Source organism: Mobula hypostoma, chromosome 11, assembly GCF_963921235.1.
Source record: "Mobula hypostoma chromosome 11, sMobHyp1.1, whole genome shotgun sequence".
Classification (NCBI taxonomy): Eukaryota; Metazoa; Chordata; class Chondrichthyes; order Myliobatiformes; family Myliobatidae; genus Mobula; species Mobula hypostoma.
The window spans coordinates 21733896-21757850 of NC_086107.1; the positions used below are offsets into that span (position 1 = coordinate 21733896).

Sequence of the window (23955 nt, forward strand, 5' to 3'; positions counted from 1 at the left end):
ACCTCCCTGCTCCTGTACTCGAATCCTCTTGCTATAAATGCCAGCATACCATTCGCCTTTTTCACCGCCTGCTGTACCTGCATGCCCACTTTCAATGACTGGTGTATAATGACACCCAGGTCTCGTTGCACCTCCCCTTTTCCTAATCGGCCACCATTCAGATAATAATCTGTATTCCTATTTTTGCCACCAAAGTGGATAACTTCACATTTATCCACATTAAATTGCATGTGCCATCAATTTGCCCACTCACCCAACCTATCCAAGTCACTCTGCATCCTCTTAGCATCCTCCTCACAGCTAACACTGCCGCCCAGCTTGTGTCATCCGCAAACTTGGAGATGCTGCATTTAATTCCCTCATCCAAGTCATTAATATATATTGTAAACAACTGGGGTCCCAGCACTGAGCCTTGCGATACCCTACTAGTCACTGCCTGCCATTCTGAAAAGGTCCCGTTTATTCCCACTCTTTGCTTCCTGTCTGCTAACCAATTCTCTATCCACATCAATACCTTACCCCCAATACCGTGTGCTTTAAGTTTGCACACTAATCTCCTGTGTGGGACCTTGTCAAAAGCCTTTTGAAAATCCAAATATACCACATCCACTGGTTCTCCCCTATCCACTCTACTAGTTACATCCTCAAAAAATTCTATGAGATTCGTCAGACATGATTTTCCTTTCACAAATCCATGCTGACTTTGTCCGATGATTTCACCGCTTTCCAAATGTGCTGTTATCACATCTTTGATAACTGACTCCAGCAGTTTCCCCACCACCGACGTTAGGCTAACCAGTCTATAATTCCCCGGTTTCTCTCTCCCTCCTTTTTTAAAAAGTGGGGTTACATTAGCCACCCTCCAATCCTCAGGAACTAGTCCAGAATCTAACGAGTTTTGAAAAAGTATCACTAATGCATCCACTATTTCTTGGGCTACTTCCTTAAGCACTCTGGGATGCAGACCATCTGGCCCTGGGGATTTATCTGCCTTTAATCCCTTCAATTTACCCAACACCACTTCCCTACTAACATGTATTTCGCTCAGTTCCTCCATCTCACTGGACCCTCCGTCGCCTACTATTTCTGGAAGATTATTTATGTCCTTCTTAGTGAAGACAGAACCAAAGTAATTATTCAATTGGTCTGCCATGTTCTTGCTCCCCATAATCAATTCACCTGTTTCTGTCTGTAGGGGACCTACATTTGTCTTTACCAGTCTTTTCCTTTTTACATATCTATAAAAGCTTTTACAGTCAGTTTTTATGTTCCCTGCCAGTTTTCTCTCATAATCTTTTTTCCCCTTCCTAATTAAGCCCTTTGCCCTCCTCTGCTGAACTCTGAATTTCTCCCAGTCCTCAGGTGAGCCACTTTTTCTGGCTAATTTGTATGCTTCTTCTTTGGAATTGATACTATCCCTAATTTCTCTTGTCAGCCACGGGTGCACTACCTTCCTTGATTTATTCTTTTGCGAAACTGGGATGAACAATTGTTGTCGTTCATCCATGCAATCCTTAAATGCTTGCCATTGCATATCCACCGTCAATCCTTTAAGTGTCATTTGCCAGTCTATCTTAGCTAATTCACGTCTTATACCTTCAAAGTTACCCCTCTTTAAGTTCAGAACCTTTGTTTCTGAATTAACTATGTCACTCTCCATCTTAATGAAGAATTCCACCATATTATGGTCACTCTTACCCAAGGGGTCTCTCACGACAAGATCGCTAATTAACCCTTCCTCATTGCTCAAAACCCAGTCTAGAATAGTCTGCTCTCTAGTTGGTTCCTCGACATGTTGGTTCAAAAAACCATCCCGCATACATTCCAAGAAATCCTCTTCCTCAGCACCTTTACCAATTTGGTTCACCCAATCTACATGTAGATTGAAGTCACCCATTATAACTGCTGTTCCTTTATTGCACACATTTCTAATTTCCTGTTTAATACCATCTCCGACCTCACTACTACTGTTAAGTGGCCTGTACACAACTCCCACCAGCGTTTTCTGCCCCTTAGTGTTACGCAGCTCTACCCATATCGATTCCACATCTTCCTGGCTTATGTCCTTCCTTTCTATTGCGTTAATCTCATCTTTAACCAGCAACGCCACTCCACCTCCCCTTCCTTCATGTCTATCCCTCCTGAATATTGAATATCCCTGAACGTTGAGCTCCCATCCTTGGTCACCCTGGAGCCATGTCTCTGTGATCCCAACTATATCATAATCATTAATAACAATCTGCACTTTCAATTCATCCACCTTGTTACAAATGCTCCTTGCATTGACACACAAAGCCTCCAGGTGCTCTTTTACAACTCTCTTAGCCCTTATACAATTATGTTGTAAAGTGGCCCTTTTTGATGCTTGCCCTGGATTTGTCGGCCTGCCACTTTTACTTTTCTCCTTACTACTTTTTGCTCCTACCCTCACTTTACACCCCTCTGTCTCTCTGCACTGGTTCCCATCCCCCTGTTGTGAACTAACCTCCTCTCGCCTAGCCTCTTTAATTTGATTCCCACCCCGCAACCATTCTAGTTTAAAGTCACCTCAGTTGCCCTCGCTAATCTCCCTGCCAGGATATTGGTCCTCCTAGGATTCAAGTGTAACCCGTCCTTTTTGTACAGGTCACGCCTGCGCCAAAAGAGGTCCCAATGATCCAAAAACTTGAATCCCTGCCTCCTGCTCCAATCCCTCAGCCGCGCATTTATACTCCACCTCATCGCATTCCTACTCTCACTGTCGCGTGGCACAGGCAGTAATCCCGAGATTACTACCTTTGCGGTCCTTTTTCTCAACTCCCTTCCTAGCTCCCTATATTCTCCTTTCAGGACCTCTTCCCTTTTCCTACCTATGTCATTGGTACCTATATGTACCACCACCTCTGGCTCCTCACCCTCCCACTTCAGGATATCTTGAACACAATCAGAAATATCCAGGACCCTGGCACCAGGGAGGCAAACTACCATCCGGGTCTCTGGACTGCGTCCACAGAATCGCCTATCTGACCCCCTTACTATCGAGTCCCCTATCACAACTGCCCTCCTCTTCCTTTCCCTACCCTTCTGAGCTACAGGGCTGGACTCTGTGCCGGAGACACGGCCACTGTCGCTTCCCCGGGTAAGCTGTCCCCCCCAACAGTACTCAAACAGGAGTACCTATTGTTAAGGGGCACAGCCACCAGGGTACTCTCTATTACCTGACTCTTCCCCTTCCCCCTCCTAACCGTGACCCACTTGTCTGCCTCCCGTGGCCCCGGTGTGACCACCTGCCTATAACTCCTCTCTATCAACTCCTCACTCTCCCTGACCAGACGAAGGTCATCGAGCTGCAGCTCCAGTTCCGTAACGCGGTCCCTTAGGAGCTGCATCTCGATGCACTTGGCGCAGATGTAGACGTCCGGGAGGCTTAGAGACTCCAGGGCCTCCCACATCCGACACCGAGAACAACAAACTGCCCTCACACTCATACTGCCCCTCTCCTCAAATAACAACAGAAAATGAATACCAAACCTTCCTCGCCTCGCCCGTTTCCGCCTAAGCCCGTTGAGCCGAAGCCCTTAAGTCTTCACTCTACTCCCGGCTCACTCCGCAGCCCGCAAACTCCGCTGCCTGCTGTATGAGGCTCTGTTCCTTTTAAATCTGCCGCGCTGCACTGCCCGACGTCACACGCCTGCGCAGTCCCGCCTCTCTGAACGCCGTTGGAGAAAAAAAACCGAAAATTTCAAAAATGTCTTTCTCCGCAATCACGCTCCGACTCTCAGACTTCCTTCTTCGAATCAAACCCGAAGCAGGATTTCTGCCGTTTTAAATCTGCCGCGCTGTACTGCCCGACGTCACACGCTAATTATTTATAACATTTATAACATTTAAGATTCAGCAGTTCACAAGGTCAGATAGAAGAGTAAAATTTGACAATTTCTTTCTATCATTTTCTTGTGTAGGAGGAGACTGGTTGAAATTGTGCAGCAAATTCATTTAAAGCCTCTCACTCCTTTCATTCCAGGAATCTGATCACCAGATTAGACATGCAGCCTCTGAACCCAGAATAAAGCATACAGTGGAAAATCATTGCTGCCTTAGAGCTCTCAGCTAAAGCATCCAAGGATTTAAATCTGTTTGCCAAGGGATAAAAGCAGCCTTCCTTCCCCTCTGAACAAAAATCAGATATAAGGCTCTGAATCAGCCTTTAAAAGCCATTGCATTAATTTTATTCCAACTCACGCAGAATAAATATTACCACTGCTACAATTTCCTGAACAGGAATCTGGTCTAATTTTCACTATGCATTATTCTTTTTCTCTTCCTTGTAGTTTTGTACTCACGTTTGTTACTTTTTCTCTGTAGAATATTATTTCAGTGAATGTAATTGTTAATATCTTCCTTATATTTTCAAAAACAAAATATTTGCGTCAGAACGTTGTAGATTCCTATGTGATGTTGCTTTGTCCTTATCTGTCAGTCCAGGCAACCTAACTTCATGGTTGCGTCATTAGACTGGGCATAGTGTTGGCTTTCTACCCATTTTGTATTACTCTCCAGTGACTTCAGTAACATATAGAATTGGTTGGCTGTTTAACCATCATTGTGGCTGATATTGACTTTTGAAGCCAGTTACAGTTGCCCCATCGTAAACACAAGAGATTCTGGAGATGCTGGAAATCTTGAGCAACACACACAAAATGCTGGAGGAACTCAGCAAGTCAGATGACATCTATAGAGAGGAATAAACAGCTGATGTTTTGTACCGAAACCCCTCATTAGGACTGAAAAGGGAGAGGGCAGAAGCTGTTGTATTTTTTCTCAATCCTTCTTGACAAGGATGTGAAATGCAGCAGAATGTTGAAAGCTCCGTGAGGAGTATACCACCTGGTAAAGATCACTGGGTTTCTTATAGAAATCTTGAGATAATCGGTGTTTGTTGCAGCATGAACTCAGTGGTGGGCATCAAATAGAGGAAGATGATTAAAATCACCTCAGTAAACTTCAGAACCTGTATGTCCCTTGTTTGTTCACATAACCTTGTTTAAAAGGATATTACTGCTGGGGGTGAACTAACAACATCAATTTGGGTCTATTCTTGTTAGGGATATCCAATATGTTGGTGAGTCTTACAATATAGTTATCTTTGTACAGATGTCTTACAATACAGTTATCTTTGCAGATGTAAGGGAGCTGATCTTTTCATTTTGATTTTTGTATTTTAATTCATTTCTACTATAAGCAATATTCAACCAGTCTGATGAAAAGCATGGAATGGGCTCCTTATTAAATTCATGAATTTGGCAATCATTCCTGAATTCAAACAGATGGCCTGACTTATTCTTGAACTTGATTTACTGCAAAATGACTAATTGCACAACAGGTAGTTTCCTGCACTCAGTGGGTTATATCACCACTGAGCAGATGCCAGGGTTATTGTTTTCTTTTTTTAAAATTTGGGATAGAGTTTGTTTGGCCACTTTTAATTGCCTTTTGACTAAATATATTGCACTTTCACAGAGCAGTTAAGAGTCAGTCTTATTACCAGTGTGTATTGACATGCAATAGAAGCAGATAAGAGGAAGGAATATTGATTCCTTTAACATTCCTGACACTACATTTTTATTCCAAATTTATTCTAATAACTTTGTGAAAATCTCCACCATTTCAGAGTGAGATTCAAACTCATTCAAACTCAAACTTATTAGGGAGAGTCAACATGGCTTTGTGCGTGGTAGGTCATGTTTGACCAATCTATTGGAGTTTTTCGAGGAGGTTACCAAGAAAGTAGATGAAGGGAAGGCAGTGGATATTGTCTACGTGGACTTCAGTAAGGCCTTTGACAAGGTCCCGCATGGGAGGTTAGTTAGGGAAATTCAGTCGCTTGGTATACATGGAGAGATGGTAAATTGGATTAGACATTGGCTCAATGGAAGAAGCCAAAGAGTGGTAGTACAGAATTGCTTCTCAGAGTGGAGGCCTGTAACTAGTGGTATGCCACAGGGATCAGTGCTGGGTCCATTGTTATTTGTCATCTATATCAATGATCTGGATGATAATGTGGTAAATTGGATCAGCAAATTTGCTGATGATACAAAGATTGGAGGTGTAGTAGACAGTGAGGAAGGTTTTCAGAGCCTGCAGAGGGACTTGGACCAGCTGGAAAAATGAGCTGAAAAATGGCAGATGGAGTTTAATACAGACAAGTGTGAGGTATTGCATGTTGGAAGGACAAACCAAGGTAGAACATACAGGGTTAGTGGTAAGGCACTGAGGAGTACAGTAGAACAGAGGGATCTGGGAATACAGATACAAAATTCCCTAAAAGTGGCGTCACAGGTAGATAGGGTCGTAAAGAGAGCTTTTGGTACATTGGCCTTTATTAATCAAAGTATTGAGTATAAGAGCTGGAAGGTTATGATGAGGTTGTATAAGGCATTGTTGAGGCTGAATCTGGAGTATTGTGTTCAGTTTTGGTCACCAAATTACAGGAAGGATAAAAATAAGGTTGAAAGAGTGCAGAGAAGGTTTACAAGAGAAGGTTGCTGGGACTTGAGAGATTCAGTTACAGAGAAAGGTTGAATAGGTTAGGACTTTATTCCCTGGAGCATAGAAGAATGAGGGGAGATTTGATAGAGGTATATAAAATTATGATGGGTATAGATAGAGTGAATGCAAGCAGGCTTTTTCCACTGAGGCAAGGGGAGAAAAAAACCAGAGGACATGGGTTAAGGGTGAGGGGGGAAAGTTTAAAGGGAACATTAGTGGGGGCTTCTTCACACAGAGAGTGGTGGGAGTATGGAATAAGCTGCCAGACGAGGTGGTAAGTGCGGGTCTTTTTTAACATTTAAGAATAAATTGGACAGATACATGGAATGGGAGGTGTATGGAGGGACATGGTCCGTGTGCAGGTCAGTGGGACTAGGCAGAAAATGGTTCGGCACAGCCAAGAAGGGCCAAAAGGCCTGTTTCTGTGCTGTAGTTTTTCTATGGTTTCTATGGTTTCATGTCTCTGAACTGTGGATTACTGGTATATCTACTACACTTGTAGACTTTACATTTCATATATAGTTTTAGTCTCTATCGGGTTACACTTGCTGATATCAGGGAACAAGTGAGAGATGAAGACAATCAAATTACGTCTGCGTTGTTTTATGAAAACAATATCAATGATAGGTATGTTCAAGGTTTTCCAGGATATAGTAAGCAAAGTTCACAAAGAGGGACCTGTAGATAGATTCCAGAAGACTTTTGATAAAAGGCCATTAAATGGCTGGAGCACAGCTATAAACTCACCATATTGGAAAGGCATATTAAGAGACTGAAGAGTGGAAATCTGAAATTAGGAACTCAGAAGTACTGGCAATACTGAACAGGACACGGCAAGTATCACTGGGGAGAGAATATGAAGTTCAGATCAACTAGAATACTAAATCTGTTTGCCTTTCTATTGGTGCTGCCAGACCAACTGAGTATCCCCATTATTTTCTGTTTTAAGTTCTTTTCTAACAAATCCCTTGAGGCAAGTGCTGCTAGAACAATGTAGACCCATCCACCAGCATTTTATGATTTGCAAACTTAACCATGATACTTCACCTGCTTTCGCCGCCTGCAGGGTCCGTGATGTGTATTCTGCTCTGCACTGAACTGAAGCTGAGGCAGAGGCTATGGCCTGGTCCGCCTGCTCCAGGCTTCAAGTCTGAGGACTCACTTCCATTCTAAATCCTACTTGCTTGTACGATTTTCTTTACTGTCTGCGCATTGGGTGTTCAACGATTTAATGGATTGTTTAGGTTTTTTTTTAATTTTGTGACTACCTGTAAGGAAGCAAATCTCAAGTCGTATGAAGTATACATACTTTGATAATACATGTACTTCAAACTTTAAAGTCTGAAATTCACATTGATCCTCCCCAGTGACTAAATCTTCAATTTGAAGGAAATATTCAGATTGGTTTTTTTTTTGGATTTGAAATGGATAATTTCACACATCTGTCTATTACATTCTTCTTTTCACAGCTTTGCTATCCTTAAAAATTGTGTTGTTCCTTGTGTTTCACTCTGCACAATTTGCTATGTACTGCATAACTTATTAGAACTGTGAAGGCCCTGTTATATCCCAACAGTCTGTGTTTATTCCCTTAGACGTGACCCCCCTCAGCCAATTTTTAATCAATATCCAAAGACTATCTCCCATTAGGCATATCTCATGTGTGTTAATGACTTTCACTACCATACATATAAGTGAAGAGCAATTGGTTGGATGAGTTCCAAACAATGTGAAGCCCTCCAGGATGGAAGAAAGAGAAAAGGAAAATGTAACAAAAATAAAGGTTAATGATTATACATGCAGGAAATTTTAAAATTACAGAAGTTGTAGATCTGAAATAAAAACAGAAGATGTGGAAATACTCAACACCTCATACAGAACATGTGGAAAGTGAAACAGAATTCAGGTTGGATATCCTGCTTAGCATTTCAGGCATTCATTTTCTTTCTTAGAAACAAACAGGCACTGTTCATGGAGAAATCAGATCAATGTGTTTCTTTCTCAAACTGCAAAATGTAAACTAGACTCCAAAAGAATATATCCAATACATTTTTAAGGGTACTCCTTTGACTGTCCAGAGGTAATGAATACAGAAAATCTGAAAAAAAAAATAGAAAATGCTTGAAGGACTCAGCAATTCAGGCAACATCTGTGGAGAGAAAAATAAGTAATGTATCAACTCCAAGACATAATTCAGAGTAACATTGGTGAAACTCTGGAGGAACAGTGCAAATATTTTTAATGACCCTGAAGACTTCTCCGGTCTTGTAACAAGGTTCCAAACCATACCAATCAGAGAAATTCAGTCCCCAAGGTTTTGGTACCTTACTTATATCCCAGGCTCAGCTCTAGTTCAATAATTTAAAAATATATGTGAAAAATTGGCTGAGAATGAGTCTGTGGGATAAATTAATATTATAAACACATGTTCATAATACAATGGTTGTGGTCCCACATTGATCACAGAAACATCAGTCTGCAGTTTTATGTTGCATCTTGAAGTTTCCCTAAACTACAGCAGAAAACCAGGAGCATCCCAAATGAAACTCATCCCCATCATCTTTGTCACTTTGAATTCTGTAAATTACAATGCAATATTGGCATCATAGGGAATTTGATTAACTTCAGGTATCGCAGAGAAAATTTTTAAATAGCTGCATCTCTGTGGAAGGTTCATCTGTTGTTATTACTTAAACAGATTACATTTCAGAGTAAATTCTATATGTTTCACCAGGGACCATGGCTTTTTCTCACGTCATACTTCATTATGGTTTCTTGTTTCCTGGTTAAATTACTTTGCTAATAATGTGACATCTAAAAATAATGAAAATCATTACTTCAATTTTGGATCAAGTTACAAAATGTCAATTTACATATTTGTGCATCTCTGTGGTCGTTATGCAGTAAATCCGTTCAAATTCAGCATAAGTAGAATCCATTTTGGTGGATTCACATGGTGTTGTGGAGCCCATTTTGCTGTTGGAATTGGCACCTCATTTTGTGCAAGTTTCACATCTCAAAACAAGCCCTATTAAAATAAAATTTTCATGGTCTCTATGGTACATGTTTTTATTGGTGAATTTATGTTGTGATAAAATATTTGTCAACAGTTATTTGGCTGATGTGAAGTTTAGTCAAAGGCAGAAGCAAACACAAATGATTAGCTTGTTATACTCATCCACTGATGCCTTGCTAAAAACACCACTGAACTTTTAGACATGGTGAGAAGTTAACTTAAATCAGTATAAGTAATCACATCAATGAACATGCCTGAAATCAGTGACAACTGTGGACAAATTAGAAAGGAGGCTGGATGCGTCTGTCCCTAGTGAGGATATCCTAATATTACACGATCTCTCAGTGAGTGCTGCTCCTCTGGCTAACAGATAAATAAAGCAGCAGAGCAAGTTTAAGACCAGCCTTTGTGACAAATCTTCTTCCTTATCAGAAGGGGAATGATTCTAATTCCATAGAAGCCAAAAGATCACATTGATGGCTGTGAGTTTTGATGGAATCTTATGTCTCTTCAAGTCAAGCCCAGAACAGACACAAGTAAGATCTTAGTCTCAGCTATACTGTGTCCCTTTGAGACTCTTTTGTCGATGGATGATCAGCCTTTATATTAACAAACTCCTTCGCAATAGTCCAAGTCTCAATGAAAACATGCCATGTTGCTCAAATGAACTCTGACCTGGGTGAAATGGTGCTATCTGAAAGGTCCAAGATTTCTGGCTGGTTTTAATACCTATGTTTTTTTTTAGTTAATGAACGAAGTATTTGTTAAGTTAATTCATTCTTGAAAGCATTTTATTCACAATATGAAAATAATACTTATTTATTTATTTATTTATTTATTTATATACAATGCAGAGTAGGTCCTCCCAGCACTCCCTCAATTTAATGCTAGCCTAATCACAGGACAATTTACAATGATCAATTAATCTACCAACTGCTAGGTCTTTGGACTGTGGGAGGAAACCAGAGCACTCAGAGGAAACACAAACAGTCATGGGGAGAACGTACCAACTCCTTACAGGTTTCTGAACATAGGTCGCCTGTACTGTAAAGCATTGTGCTAACCAGTACTTTACCACTCCCTCTATCATTTCTAGTGAGCAAGAGCACAAGTTAGTGAAAGAGAAAATGAACAGTGTTATGCAAAATTCTCTAATAATTCCTGAAAATAGCTCAGGGCAATTTGTGAGGAAAAGATAAAGGTTAATTTTTCAGGATGATAAATTTTCATCAAAATGAACAAAAATGGACATGTCCTCTGCTTTTTATATACAATTAGTCTCTATTATTAGTTGATTTGTATCCATGTACTCACAAAATCAGCCCCAGGCCCCATGCCAAATTTATTCTGACAGATTTATCCATGTATATCTATGTACATGTACGCACTGAATCATTTTGGGTATACATACAGTGATCAGTTTCTAGAACACTTGTGTCAAGTGGCTCCCTTCTGTGCACTGTTCTAAAAGAGAAGTCTTTGTTTACACACACTACACAATGATTTCAAAATGCACCACAACTTGTCGACTTAAGTGGAAGTAGCTTGTTAGCTCATTTCATTTCCTCATAGGTATTCAACCATTTCAATGTGGCATGATAATTTTTGTTATCTGTAGAAGTCCACATGCCTGTCCCTTGTAGATGATCAGGACTTACTATTCACCAATTCAAGATTCAAGAAATTAACAAGAAATTGTTACCTGGAGATGTAGAAATGTACAGCTTTGAGTTGGGGATGAGGGAAATGATGACTAAGGGGTAACAGGGACAATTCAGCTATACAGATGCAGGAGGTTGTGCATTCCAAGTATTCATTTCCATCACATTGAGAGGAGATCAATTGAATATTCGACATGAATGGAATTATCCTAAATAGGTTGTCAAAAATGGGGTGTAGAACAGATTACCTGGTTCTGAAAGAAAACTACATTTCAGAACTCTCAGCTAAATAGGAACCCTGCTGAAACATAGAGATGGCGTGTCAAATGGTGATATATTTCATGAATAAATAATTAATAGCCTTGGACTTACCTTGGACTTTCAGCCCTTGTATGATTGATTGTTGAAGACTTGCACATAAACTATTTTTTCTTCACCATGAGGGAAATGGCAGATTTAGCTCCAAAGACTCAAGTGTGTGCTGCTAATTATGACACTCCTGAAATCTACAGGGAAGTGCATGAGCCTGAGACATTTAAACGGATGCTCGTAATTTTCCCTAAAATAACATAATATATCCTTTGCTGATTTTCCTGCTCTCCCATCTTGCCCATAGTTCCTCTTCCAGAAAGAGGTTTTGTAGTAGAATAAATAAGGGGATAGGTGAAAGTGAGGAGATGAGAGTGACTGCGTGTTTAAGAGAGAGAGGGAGAGATAAATTTGCATTGTAAAACAGTTGTGATTGGAGTCTATGTCGAGTTGCCAATGACAATAAAGAGTGACAAAGGGCACCTAGAGTACTGATGGCCTTAGAAAGATGAAAGTTTGTGTGTGAGCATTGAAGTTTGATGAGTGTGAATGCCACAATGAGGAATGCTAAACCAATGCAGAACACTTACCGCATATGTCTGAGTACTTACACTGGATGACAAAGAGATTTATTTTTGGCTTCAGTGTTGTCTTTCCTTGTACCACTCTTGTATAATTTTGTACAATTTAGGTTTAGCTAATCCTTTTACTCTCCTGTGAGAATGTGCCTCTAATGGTATGTGTCTGTCATGCTGTTGCAAGTTTCTCATTACACATTGGCTTTCTCATTCTCATGTAAGAATATGACAGTAAATTCAACTTGACAGCATAACCTTAAGGGCCAAAAAACGTTTTCCATGTTGCCACGGTGGTGATTTCTGATTAGCACTTGTCTTCCCCAACTGTTCAAGGGGTTTGTTGGACCCCTGCCCTTACATTTCTCATCACCTATCAAGTTATCAGATTCAGAATCAGAATCAGGTTTAATATCGCTGGCATACGTCATGAATTTTGTTAACTTTGCAGCAGCAGTACGATGCAGTACATGATAAATATACAAAAAAAACAGAATCACGGAAATTCTATATACACATATTAAATAGTTATGTTAAAATAAATAGTACAAAAACAGAAATAAATAAAAAAAAGTAGTGAGGTAGTGTTCGAGGGTTCAATGTCTATTTAGAAATCAGATGGCAGAGGGGAAGAAGCTGTTTCTATGTCGCTGAGTGTGTGCCTTCAGGCTCCTATACCTCCTTCCTGATGGTAACATTGAGAAGAGGGCATGTCCTGGGTGGTTGGAGCCCTTAATGACACTGCCATCCCAATGCACTGCTCCTTGATGATGTCTTGGATACTACGGAGGCTCTACTATGATAGAGCTGACTAATTTTACATCTTTCTGCAACTTTCTTAAATCCTGTGTAGTAGCTCCCCCACCACCCCACAGTATCAGATGGTGAGGTAGCCAGTTAGAATGCTTTTCATGGTACGTCTGCAAAAGTTTCGAGGGTTTCAGGTGACAAACCAAATCTCCTTAATCACCCAGGAAATTGCGTACTCTCTCCACTTCTGATCCCTCTATGAAGATTGGTTTGTGTTCCTTCCTTCTCTCCTTTCTGAAGTCTACAATCAGCTCCTTGCTCTTACTAAAGTTGAGTGCAAGGTTGTTGCTATGACACCATTCAGCTAACTGGTATATCTCACTCCTGTACGCCTTCTCACCGCCATCTGAGATTTCGCCAACAATGGTTGTATCATTAGCAGATTTACAATGCAGATGGCATTTGAGCTATGCCTAGCCACACAGTCATGGCTGTAGAGAGAGGAGAGCAGAGAGCTAAACACACTGTGGTGGGCCAGAGTTGGTTGTCAGCAATCCGCACAGGTTGTGTTCTTCTGGTTAGGAAGTCAAGGATCCAATTGTAGAGGGAGGTGCAGAAGTCCAGATTCTGTAGCTTTTCAACCAGGACTGTAGGAATGATTGTGTAAAACACTGAGCTGTAATCAAGAAACAGTATCGTGACATAGGTATTTCTATTGCCCAGGTGATCCAAGAATGGGTGGAAAGCCAATGAGATCATGTCGAAATATTGTGGGGATAGGCAAAGTGCAGTGGGTTCAGGTCCTTGCTGAGGCAGGAGTTGATTCTAAACATAAAAACCTCTCAAAGCATTTCATCACTGTAGATGTGAGTGCTACTGGATGACAGTTATTAAGGCAGTTCACACAGCTCTTCTTGTGAACTGGTATAATTGTTGTTTCTGTGAAGCAGGTGGGATCTTCCAACCTTAGCAATGAGAAATTGAAAATGTCTTTGAATGACCCTGCTAGTTGGTTAAAACGAGTTTTCAGAACCTTACCGGGTACTCCATCTGGGCCTGCCACCTTGCAAGGGTTCAACCTCCTGAAAGACAGCCTGACATTGGCCTCCAAGACAGAGATCACAGGGTCACTGAATGTTGCATGGATCCTTCTAGCTGTAGTTTTATTCTCCCTTTCAAAGCAAGCATCAAAGGCCTAGATCTCATCTGGGAGTGAAGCATCACTGCCATTCATAACATTGGGTTTTGCTTTATAGGAAGTAATGTCTTGCAAACCCTGCCAGAGTTGATGTGCATACAATACCACCTCTAACCTCTCTTAGCTCTTGAAATAGCGCTCTGCAAGTCATACTTAGTTTCCTTGTACAGAACTGGGTCTCCAGACTTAAATGCCACAGATCGAGCCCTCAACAGACTATGAACCTCCTGGTTCATCCATAGCTTTTGGTTTGGGAATGTATAGTCAATTTTCATAGCCACCAACTCACCCACATGGGTTTTAAATGAATTTGGTGACAAATGCGACATACTCATCTAGACTTGAAGATGAATCTCTGAATACAGTCCAGTCAACAGATTCAAAGCAGTCCTGTAGGTGCTTCTGTGCTTCCTTTGTCCATACCTTCTTGGTCGTCACTACTGGTGCTACAGTCTTCAGTCTCTGACTATTATCAGGGAGTAGAAGTACAGCTAGGTGATCAGACTTTCTGAAGCATGGGCATGGAATTGCATGGTAGGCATTGATGATTTTAGTATAGCAGTGGTCCAGTGTTTTGCTTCCTCTGGCACTATAAGTGATTTGTTGACAATAATTATTTAGTAACATTTTCAAGCTAGCCTGGTTAAAATCTCCCAAAATGATGGGGAAGACATTAGGATATGATGTTTCATGCCTGTTGATTACATCACTCAATTTGTCTAGAGCTTATTTGACATTGACCTTAGGTGGAATGCAAACTGTTACCAAAATAATCGCTGAAGTCTCCCATGGCAGATAAAATAGATGACACATGATCACAAGGTATTCCAATTCTGGCGAACAGGATTGGGACAGCACTGCCACATTATTACACAATGAGGGATCGATCCTGAAGCATACACCTCCACCTCTGCTTTTGATAGACTTAATTGACCTGTCTTGGAGGTGTATAGTGAAACACTCTATTCGAATCATTGTTTCTGGCATGGAAAGGGTTAACCAAGATCCCGTGAAACAAAGGACACTAGCAGTCCTAATTATTATGATCAAAATCTGAAAAGTAGGGGACACACTCCCTTTCCTGAAGACAGTAGTGTGGTATGACACTGGTGGAGAGTGTGCTTTAGGGCGAGAGCCTGGTTGTTTATCCTGTACCTGGCATCAGCCAGCAGGTACACAGCATTGTGACACTAATGACTGGAAGTTTGTGTTTGGAGTTTAAACACAACTTAAAACACATTTATTCTCAACAGTTAGAATGAATAAACATGGGTGTATAGGTATGGGTTAATCATTCAGATGAAGTTTAGTATTCCTATCTAATTTCTAGAGAACTCCTCTTGTTTCACATTATTATAAATCTGACCTTGACAAAAGCAGAAATTTAATAGCATGTCCTGGGAGCAGTTTCACACAATAAACTTCAAGTTCATATTTCTCTTATTAACATCTGGAATTTACTCTTTATTATTTTCCTCTATGTTTTCTATCTGCCAGTCTATCCACATTGTAATGGGCATGTTCTCATAAACTTATATGAAGACTAAACACTGGCTTAATTCTCCATTAAGCTTAAGTGAAGTATTGTGGAAAAATGTCAGATCTATACATAATGGAAATAGGCTTCAGGTAAATGAATTTGAATCACCTTTGGAAGATATCTTCTTCAAGATTTTCATTTAAAAGGACCGTTTTATCCAAGTGGAGCTTGCGCGTTCTTCCTGTGACTGCATGAGTTCCTCCTAGGTGCTTTGGTTTCCACAAACACAGCAGAAATGTGCTGCTTGGTAGGTTATTCGGCCACTACAAATTACTCACAGTAATAGTGAGTGAATGGTAAGAGAATCAGAATGAGAGAATGGGTTCAAGGGAGACACAACTTACAGGGGAATAGATGAGCAAAGATAATTGATAGAATTGCTCAGCATTCCAGTATTGAATTGATGAGCCAAATGGTTGCCTTCTGCGTCAGAGAGAAAAGACGAGAAGAAATAAGTTGGTAGCTGAGAACTTGAGTTAAGTTCTTTATCTTCAGTTACTAACTACCTTGTAAATATGCATCTTTTAATTTAGTTTAAATAGTGAATCTTGAAAATGTATTGTATTCAACAGCATTTCACTCACTCTTCGTCTTAGACCTTCAATCCTGGTTCCTTCACCACTGACCTGCCACACAATTGAGATCATAGTTAGAGTCATTGTCATAGGAAAGTATAGCACAGAAATAGGTCCTTTGGCCCATCTCGTCCATGCTGAAATCATTTAAACTGCCTAATGCCATTGACCTGCTCCTGACCATTGCCCGCCATAATCTACCATCCATGTACCTATCCAAACTTGGCTTCAATGTTGAAATTAAGTTTTCATGCACCACTTGTGCTGGCAGCTTGTCTCACACTCACGACCCTCATGTTACCCTTAAATTTTTCACCTTTTACTCTTAACACATGATCTCTGGTTGTAGTCTCACATAACCTCAGTGGAAAAAGTCTGCTTGCCTTTACCCCTCATAATTTTCTATACCTCCATCAAATCTCCTCTCAATCTTCTACTTTCTAAGGAATAAAGTCCTAACCTATTCAGAATCAGAATCAGGTTTATTATCACCAGAATGTGACGTGAAATTTGTTAACTTAGCAGCAGCAGTTCAATGCAATACATAATCTAGCAGAGAGAGAAGAAAAAAGAAATAATAATAATAATAATAAATAAAATAAACATAATAATAAATAAACAAGTAAATAAATTATGTATATTGAATAGATATAAAAATGTGCAAAAACAGAAATATTGTATATTAATAAAGTGAGGTAGTGTCCAAAGCTTCAATGTCCATTTAGGAATTGGATGGCAGAGGGGAAGAAGCTGTTCCTGAATTGCTGAGTGTGTGCCTTCAGGCTTCTGTATCTCCTACCTGATGGTAACAGTGAGAAAAGGGCATGCCCTGGGTGTTGGTGGTCCTTAATAATGGATGCTGCCTCTCTGAGACACTGGTCCCTAAAGATGTCCTGGGTAGTTTGTAGGCTAGTGCCCAAGATGGAGCTGGCTAGATTTACAACCATCTGCAGCATTTCTCGGTCCTGTGCAGCAGCCCCTCCATATCGGACGGTGATGCAGCCTGTCAGAATGCTCTCCATGGTACAACTATAGAAGTTTTTGAGTGTATTTGTTGATATGCCAAATCTCTTCAAGCTTCTAATAAAGTATAGCTGCTATCTTGTCTTCTTTCTTTCCTATTCAGTCTTTCCTTATGACTTATAAATTGAATTTATACTGTATCACTTAAAATTCTTTTAAAAATGTATATGATTGTATACATCAGTTACATGATATGTATAAAACACCTGCTTGGCATTCAGAGACATAAATAGTTCAAGTTTCCATGTATTATTTGTTTTATCGTGTTTCTGGCATATGCCCAGAGCAAAATCTAAAAGACACACTCAATTTAACTTTGGCTCATTCTCTTCTGATAGTTTCTCTTTATTTAAATTTAACACACACAGACTTTCACCAGTTTTTTTACGAAGAATTCCAAACACTTATTCAGACATTGGCATTCCCATCTTGAACATTGAAGTTGATCAGGAACTTAAATGCCACATACTGTAGATGCTGTGGCTACATGAGAAGGTCAGATACTAGGTGTCGTGCAGCGAGTAACTCACTGCCTGGAATCCTAATGTAGTAATCCTAATATAACTGGAATTCTCCAAAACATCAAAAAACATCAAAAAATGATATTTCTCTTTGAAAATTTTCCTGCCTTTCTCATTTAACCAATCACAAAGTCTCCTGAAAGGATAATGCTTCGTGACATAAGCTGCCCTGGCATTTAAGCAACTTCAAAAACTGGTGTTTAAACAGAGGTTGTCTTGTTATAAACTTCTCAATAAGCCTGTCCTTTGTGATATAAATGTTTAAGTTAGGCATGAAAGCCATGACGGCTTCAGGAAGCTGTTGTGAATAGCTTTTGAGCCTTATTGACATCACATTTGCATATCTAAAGTGGAGTATATAATGATTTACACTAGAGTGGTATTTTAGCTTAATTGTTATGGCAAGTTATCATTTATATGTTGCTGTCAACTGCTGACAAATTTTTATAATGGTAGGCCTGAAACAAGCTTTCTGCAAATTGTACAGTTCAGATATGGGCACATAGTATCTATGTAAGAATCTTCATCAATTTAACAAACAGCTCACATCCAGCACTCTTTTGTATATCGCTTACATTCAAGGCCAGAATATCATTCACTTAAGCAAGGATTTCAGCAGACTGATCCTGATGGATAGTTAATGTTTATTTGTTTATTAAAGATTACAGATATGAATAAACAATGAAGGCAGTTTATAACTTTGATAGTAACTCCTTAACAAATTTAGTTGAGATGTCTAGATGTGAAGGGATATGATAAATTCTACTGAGTTGAGGGCAAACCATTTTCTTAAGAAAATATGAATAGTGGATCAGAATCAGAATCAGGCTTAATATCAATGGTATATGTCGTGAAATTTGTTAACTTTGCAACAACAGTACAATGGAATACATGACAAATGTAGAAAAAAATGAGTTACAGCAATTATATATATTAAGTAGTTGTTAAAATATGTAGTGTAAAATCAGAATCAGAATCAGGTTTATTATCACTGGCATGTGACGTGAAATTTGTTATCTTAGCAGCAGCAATTAAATGCAATACATAATCTAGCAGAGAGAAAAATAATAATAATAAAATTTTAGTAAAATAAAATAATAAAACAAGTAAATAAAAGTATTGAGGTAGTAGTCAAGGGTTTAATGTCCATTTAGAAATCAGATGGCAGAGGGGAAGAAGCTATTCCGGAATCGCTGAGTGTGTGTCTTTCGGCTCCTGTCCCTCCTTCCTGGCAGTAACAATGAAAAGAGGGCATATCCTGGGTGGTACGAGTCCTTAATAATGGATGCCGCCTTGCTAAGGCACTGCTCCTTGAAGATGTCTTGGATTCTACAGAGGCTAGTACGTATGATGGAGCTGACTGATTTTACAACTCTCTGCAACTTACTTAGATTCTATGCAGTAGCTACCCTTATACCAGATGGTGATGCAGCCAATCAGAATGCTCTATACGGTATATCTGTGGAATTATTCCAGTGTTTTTGGTGACAAACCATATCTCCTCAAATTCCAAATGAAATATAGCTGCTGCCTTACCTTCTTGATAGTTGTTTTTCCAGATATTAAATTTTAAAAATTGTGCAATCGCACATAATTGTGTTGCCTAAACATCGTTGATACAGAACTTCTATTTAATTGGTTGAAACACCTTTCTATTGCGACGATGCTACCAGTGAAACAAATGACATTCACTTCAGTCAACCCAGCACTATTAATGATTGCAGGCTTGAAGCCATTCAAATCCAACATTTCAACCCTAACTAGACTTCATTGGATGTGAAGCAAATGGAAAGTATTTTAATCACAGTAATTAATATTCTGAATGAACCTTAAAAATGATTAACACCAGTATATCTACAAGTGCTTCTGTTAATGCTTGTTAATAAGTACCAGAGCACGGTGTTAAATTGTTATAACCTGCAAAGATTATACCCATGCTCAACAATATTCTTTTGATAATTAATAGATCATGGAGGCCTGAAGATGCAGGCCTGTAATTCCCACCATGCAGAATAAAATGAGGGGAGAGCCATTGTAGTTACACATCTTGAGAGCAGATCTACAAAGAGCTGGGAATAGTCATTGTAACTAAAGAAGATATAGAGAGAAAAAGGAGAACGTATGGTGAGAAAATGCCAAGAGTAAGCGGAGATCTAAGTAGTTATTTGGGATTGAGACTGACTTGCTTTCAGGTTAGTTCTGAGTTTTCTGGAATGAGGCCGCTGTAAGTCTGAAGATTCTTCCACTGAAAGAGTGCGCTGGTGATTGGTTTTAGAGGCAGCACACTCACTTTATCAGCATCACATGAATTTTGCATGATCCCTATGAATAGTCTCAAAACTGATTTGTCATGGGAAGTGTTTCTCAGGCGGTTGGAGGAAAAGGTGGAAGAACTTGCTCAGTGTCTTGGAAAAAATTGCAACACCCCCACTGGCTCTTGGGAATCCATGGGCCATAATTGCTCAAAGTTGGAAAAGGAGCTTTAGTTTTATTAGAAGAACAACCCGTATGTAGTCGAGGATGTGGCTAATTCACTGACCCAGTTGATTATACAGGAGGATACTTGATCAAGAAATCAATGAGAGTAACATCTAGACCAGCATCTAACTCCAGATACTCTCCATTTCAACACTGAACTCCAATAGCTTCACCATTGACATCGTTACAAATTCTGAACCAATATCTTCTGTCTTTGGTGTAAATTACATTCCCCTATCACTGATATCTTTCCTTCCCCTATTTTCAAAGGCTAACACAGCCTATCTGACCTGGGACTAAACGTATGACCTTATATGGCCAACAAAATGGAAATGACCAAAATTGCTCTGTAATTTTACTCATCTCTGTTTCTACTCTGACTTATCCACTGATATCCAAAACCAGGTCTTACTGGTTATTAGATTGATGACTCCAAAGCCTCATAGGCTAATGACAGATTCAGATCTTACCTTGGTGTTTGGGGCTCAGGCCTTAGGTGACTGAGAAAGACTATGAAGAACCCATCTGACCCCATCCAATAACAAATCTTCCCAGAACCAAAACCATTCATAACCTTAAACTCATCAAAACTTAACCTAACGTGCACCATCTCATTAGTACCCACTGATCTACAACAAAATTTCAATCTAGCAATACCCTAGTTTTAAAATTCTTACCCTTACTTTTAAATTATTCATTTCTCTGTAACCTCCTCTGACCCTACATTACTCTGAGATCTTTGCACTCCTCCAGTTTTGATCTCCTGCACATTGTGATCCAACTACTATTGACTAACTTGCCTTCACCAGCCTGAGGGCTTAGCTCTGGAACTCTCACCAATCTCTCTGACTCTCTTCCCCTAAAATGCTATTTTAAACCTGTCTCTATGACCAGGCATTTGATCATACCTTTCCATCACCCTATGTGGCTCACTGTCAAGTTTTGATGGATAAAATGCTGAAAAGTTGCTTGATATATTTTAAGCTGAAGAAAGCACAATATAAATACAAGTTTTCCGTATTGTTGTTATTGTTCTTGAAATGAGTGGCCCCCAGCTGACAGAATTGCTTCAGGACTCTATCTAAGAAATGAAATCATTTCCTCCGCAAAGGTATCTGAATATGTCATAATGAAAAATTACAGAAATTGCACTCAAATGAGTGCGATAAAAGAGTTCTTCAGGCATATAATTCAGTTCTAGTATATTGTAGCTTCGAGAATGTCAGTGATCTGTTTGTTTGAATAGCTTCAATTTCCTCAGCCAAGAACAGCATGACCTAGAAACATTAAAATCATGAAATCACACTGTTAAGAATGAGCCCTTCAGCCCATAACCTATGATAAGTATCAAGCAACCATTCTGCATTAATCCCCACTTTAATAGCTACTGCTTCGATCCCCCAGGTATCTACCACTCACCTACGCGCTGTGTGCATTCGCCCTATCGATGCCCCTCATAATTTTACACGTCTCTATAAGACCACCCCTCGATTTCTTTGACCCATTAGATGAAGTTCTAGCCTACCAGCCCACGCCTTTGGAAAGTGTGAGGAAAATGGAGCACCCGGGAGATACCAATACCATTAAAGAGGGAAAGTGAAAAAATATATATATTTAACTCAGTGGGCCAGGTTTAAACTAGTTGCACAGCAGCACTGCATGGATAATTAAGTAGGCTGATGGCCTAGTGACCAGATAAGTAACCATTAGGGATTGGATTGGCTTGTTGGGTAGTGGGGGAGTGAGGGGGTCGATAGAAAGCTTCGCAATATGTCCGTGGGGAGCAATGAGGAGGTTGCAGATTCAAAAATTGAATTAATCAAATTGTCATGGCGTAAATAGACTGTGATGGTGGGATTAAAATCCAGATCTACCAAACATTTAAACAATTCCGCTCCGAGAAAGCGTCCACCTCCTGCAGTGTTAATTAATGCAAAAAAATTCTGATCAGAGGACTGAAATTCATGTAGATACCAAGCAAACCCAGTGATAAGATTGATTACATCAGAAAACTTACAAGCACATGTGTGCGTCCACCATAGTGATTATAATAAGTATTCTTAATGTGCCTTAGTCTTGTTGAATACCTTCGTTTATGTCCATGTACAAGAATGATAGTATGCTTTGGGCTGTTATGTTTCATGGGATGTCTCTAGCTAGACAGGCTGAGTCGTTTGTAAAGCACAAATGTTGAACCTTAAAACAGGAAAGTATCTTGTGCACTTGATATTTGATTGAGTTTTCTTCCACATTACTCAGGATAGTTGCTGGGATGACTGTCAGCTTGGAAAGATTTCTTTTGTTCTAATCCCAGCATCTAAATATAAAAACTGTTCTCTACAGTGCTCTGCATTTTATTATAAAAAGAATTCTATTTTGATATTTTGTGCCAAGAACAATAAAATTTGATCATAGTCCATGATTTCCTAAATGAATAGTTTATAATGCATTAGCTACAAGGTCTGTTAAGATTTCCTACATAACTCTCATAAAAATGCAATTTCCATAGCCGTGACTTCCAACGAGTAAGTGACCCTTCTGAAGTTGCCTATTTCTTCTTTATCATTACTTCACTGGTTTAAGGGAAAAGGTTTTCTTCTGATGTCTGTGCAGTCGAACAGCTAATTATATCTGTTAATAGAGTGAAAAAATGTGCTTATGCCTAAAGGATAAATAAAATTATGCTTTTCCCTCTGTAGATTTAATTCTATTTTACCACAAACCTAACAACTGTTCACATTAGAATGTGCTGATGAATATTGAATGCTTCTTCCCCAGTTTGGAGTACAATAACATAGTGGTTAGAATAACACTAGAACACATGACCCAGGTTCAATTTCACTGCTGTCTATAAGGAGTTTTTACATTCACCCCAGGACAGCACGGGCTTCCCCTGTGTGCTAAGGTTGCCACCCCATTTCAAACATGTACAGATTAAAGGTCAAAGGTTCAAAGGTGCAAAGGTTCATTTTCTTGTCAAAGTATGCATGTGTAATGCAACTTTGATATTTGTCTACTCCAAGGTAGCCATTAAACACAGAAAGACCATGGATGATGATGAAAGGAAAGACATCAACTCCTCTCCCCCAACCGGCATGAAAAAGAAAAGAAACAAAGCTCACATATCCCAAAAATCCCCCTCTAACCCGCAGCAAAAAAAACAGCCACAAAGACAATCAATAATCTTCTATGCATAACAATCCACGACCCCCTCATTTGCAGAAAGGAACAGCGACAGGAGCACCAAATCCCCAACTACCCCCCGCCCCACGCAGAAAATAATCGACAGATCACCTACTCAGCGATCAACCGCAAGAAAGAAAACCTGAAGGGAATCAATATTGATCATAGTCTAATAAGCACAAATAAATCTCAGAATATGGGAGATGTTTCTCTGGCTGCATACGAGAAGAGCAAACTACAAGGGTTAGTGTATTGAGCAGCGCAGACTCATTGAGCCAGAATGGTTGTTACCGTGCTATATCTCAAAATAAAAACACATTTCTTTCAGCTCCTGGATGTCTCCCAGACTGAAAATACCAATTTACAAAATAAAGGGCCGGACCCCACTGAGGCCATAAAGAGCAACAATCAGGATTTAATGGATTGCAGTTTGCACAAGGTAAGCACAGAATAACTTGGATTAAATATCAAGTAAACCTGCCAGTGTAATTTAATATACGGTATTTTAATGGATTCCAACTTCTTAATTGTTCATCCAGTGAAAGAAAAACAACTAGAAGACCATTGTTTTTATTACTTCTGATTTTTTTTTCTTCCC

At 39.7% G+C, this 23955-nt stretch overlaps 1 protein-coding gene across 2 annotated transcripts in view; it reads left to right on the forward strand.

The window, feature by feature from the left end:
- The window catches only part of luzp2 (leucine zipper protein 2), a 427971-nt gene that overhangs the window by 360952 nt on the left and 43064 nt on the right, over positions 1-23955 (forward strand). For both annotated transcript variants that reach the window (XM_063061752.1, XM_063061753.1), the window contains one exon: positions 23686-23796. In XM_063061752.1, coding sequence (XP_062917822.1) covers positions 23686-23796 — 111 coding nt within the window. The remainder of the gene's footprint in view (positions 1-23685; positions 23797-23955) is intronic.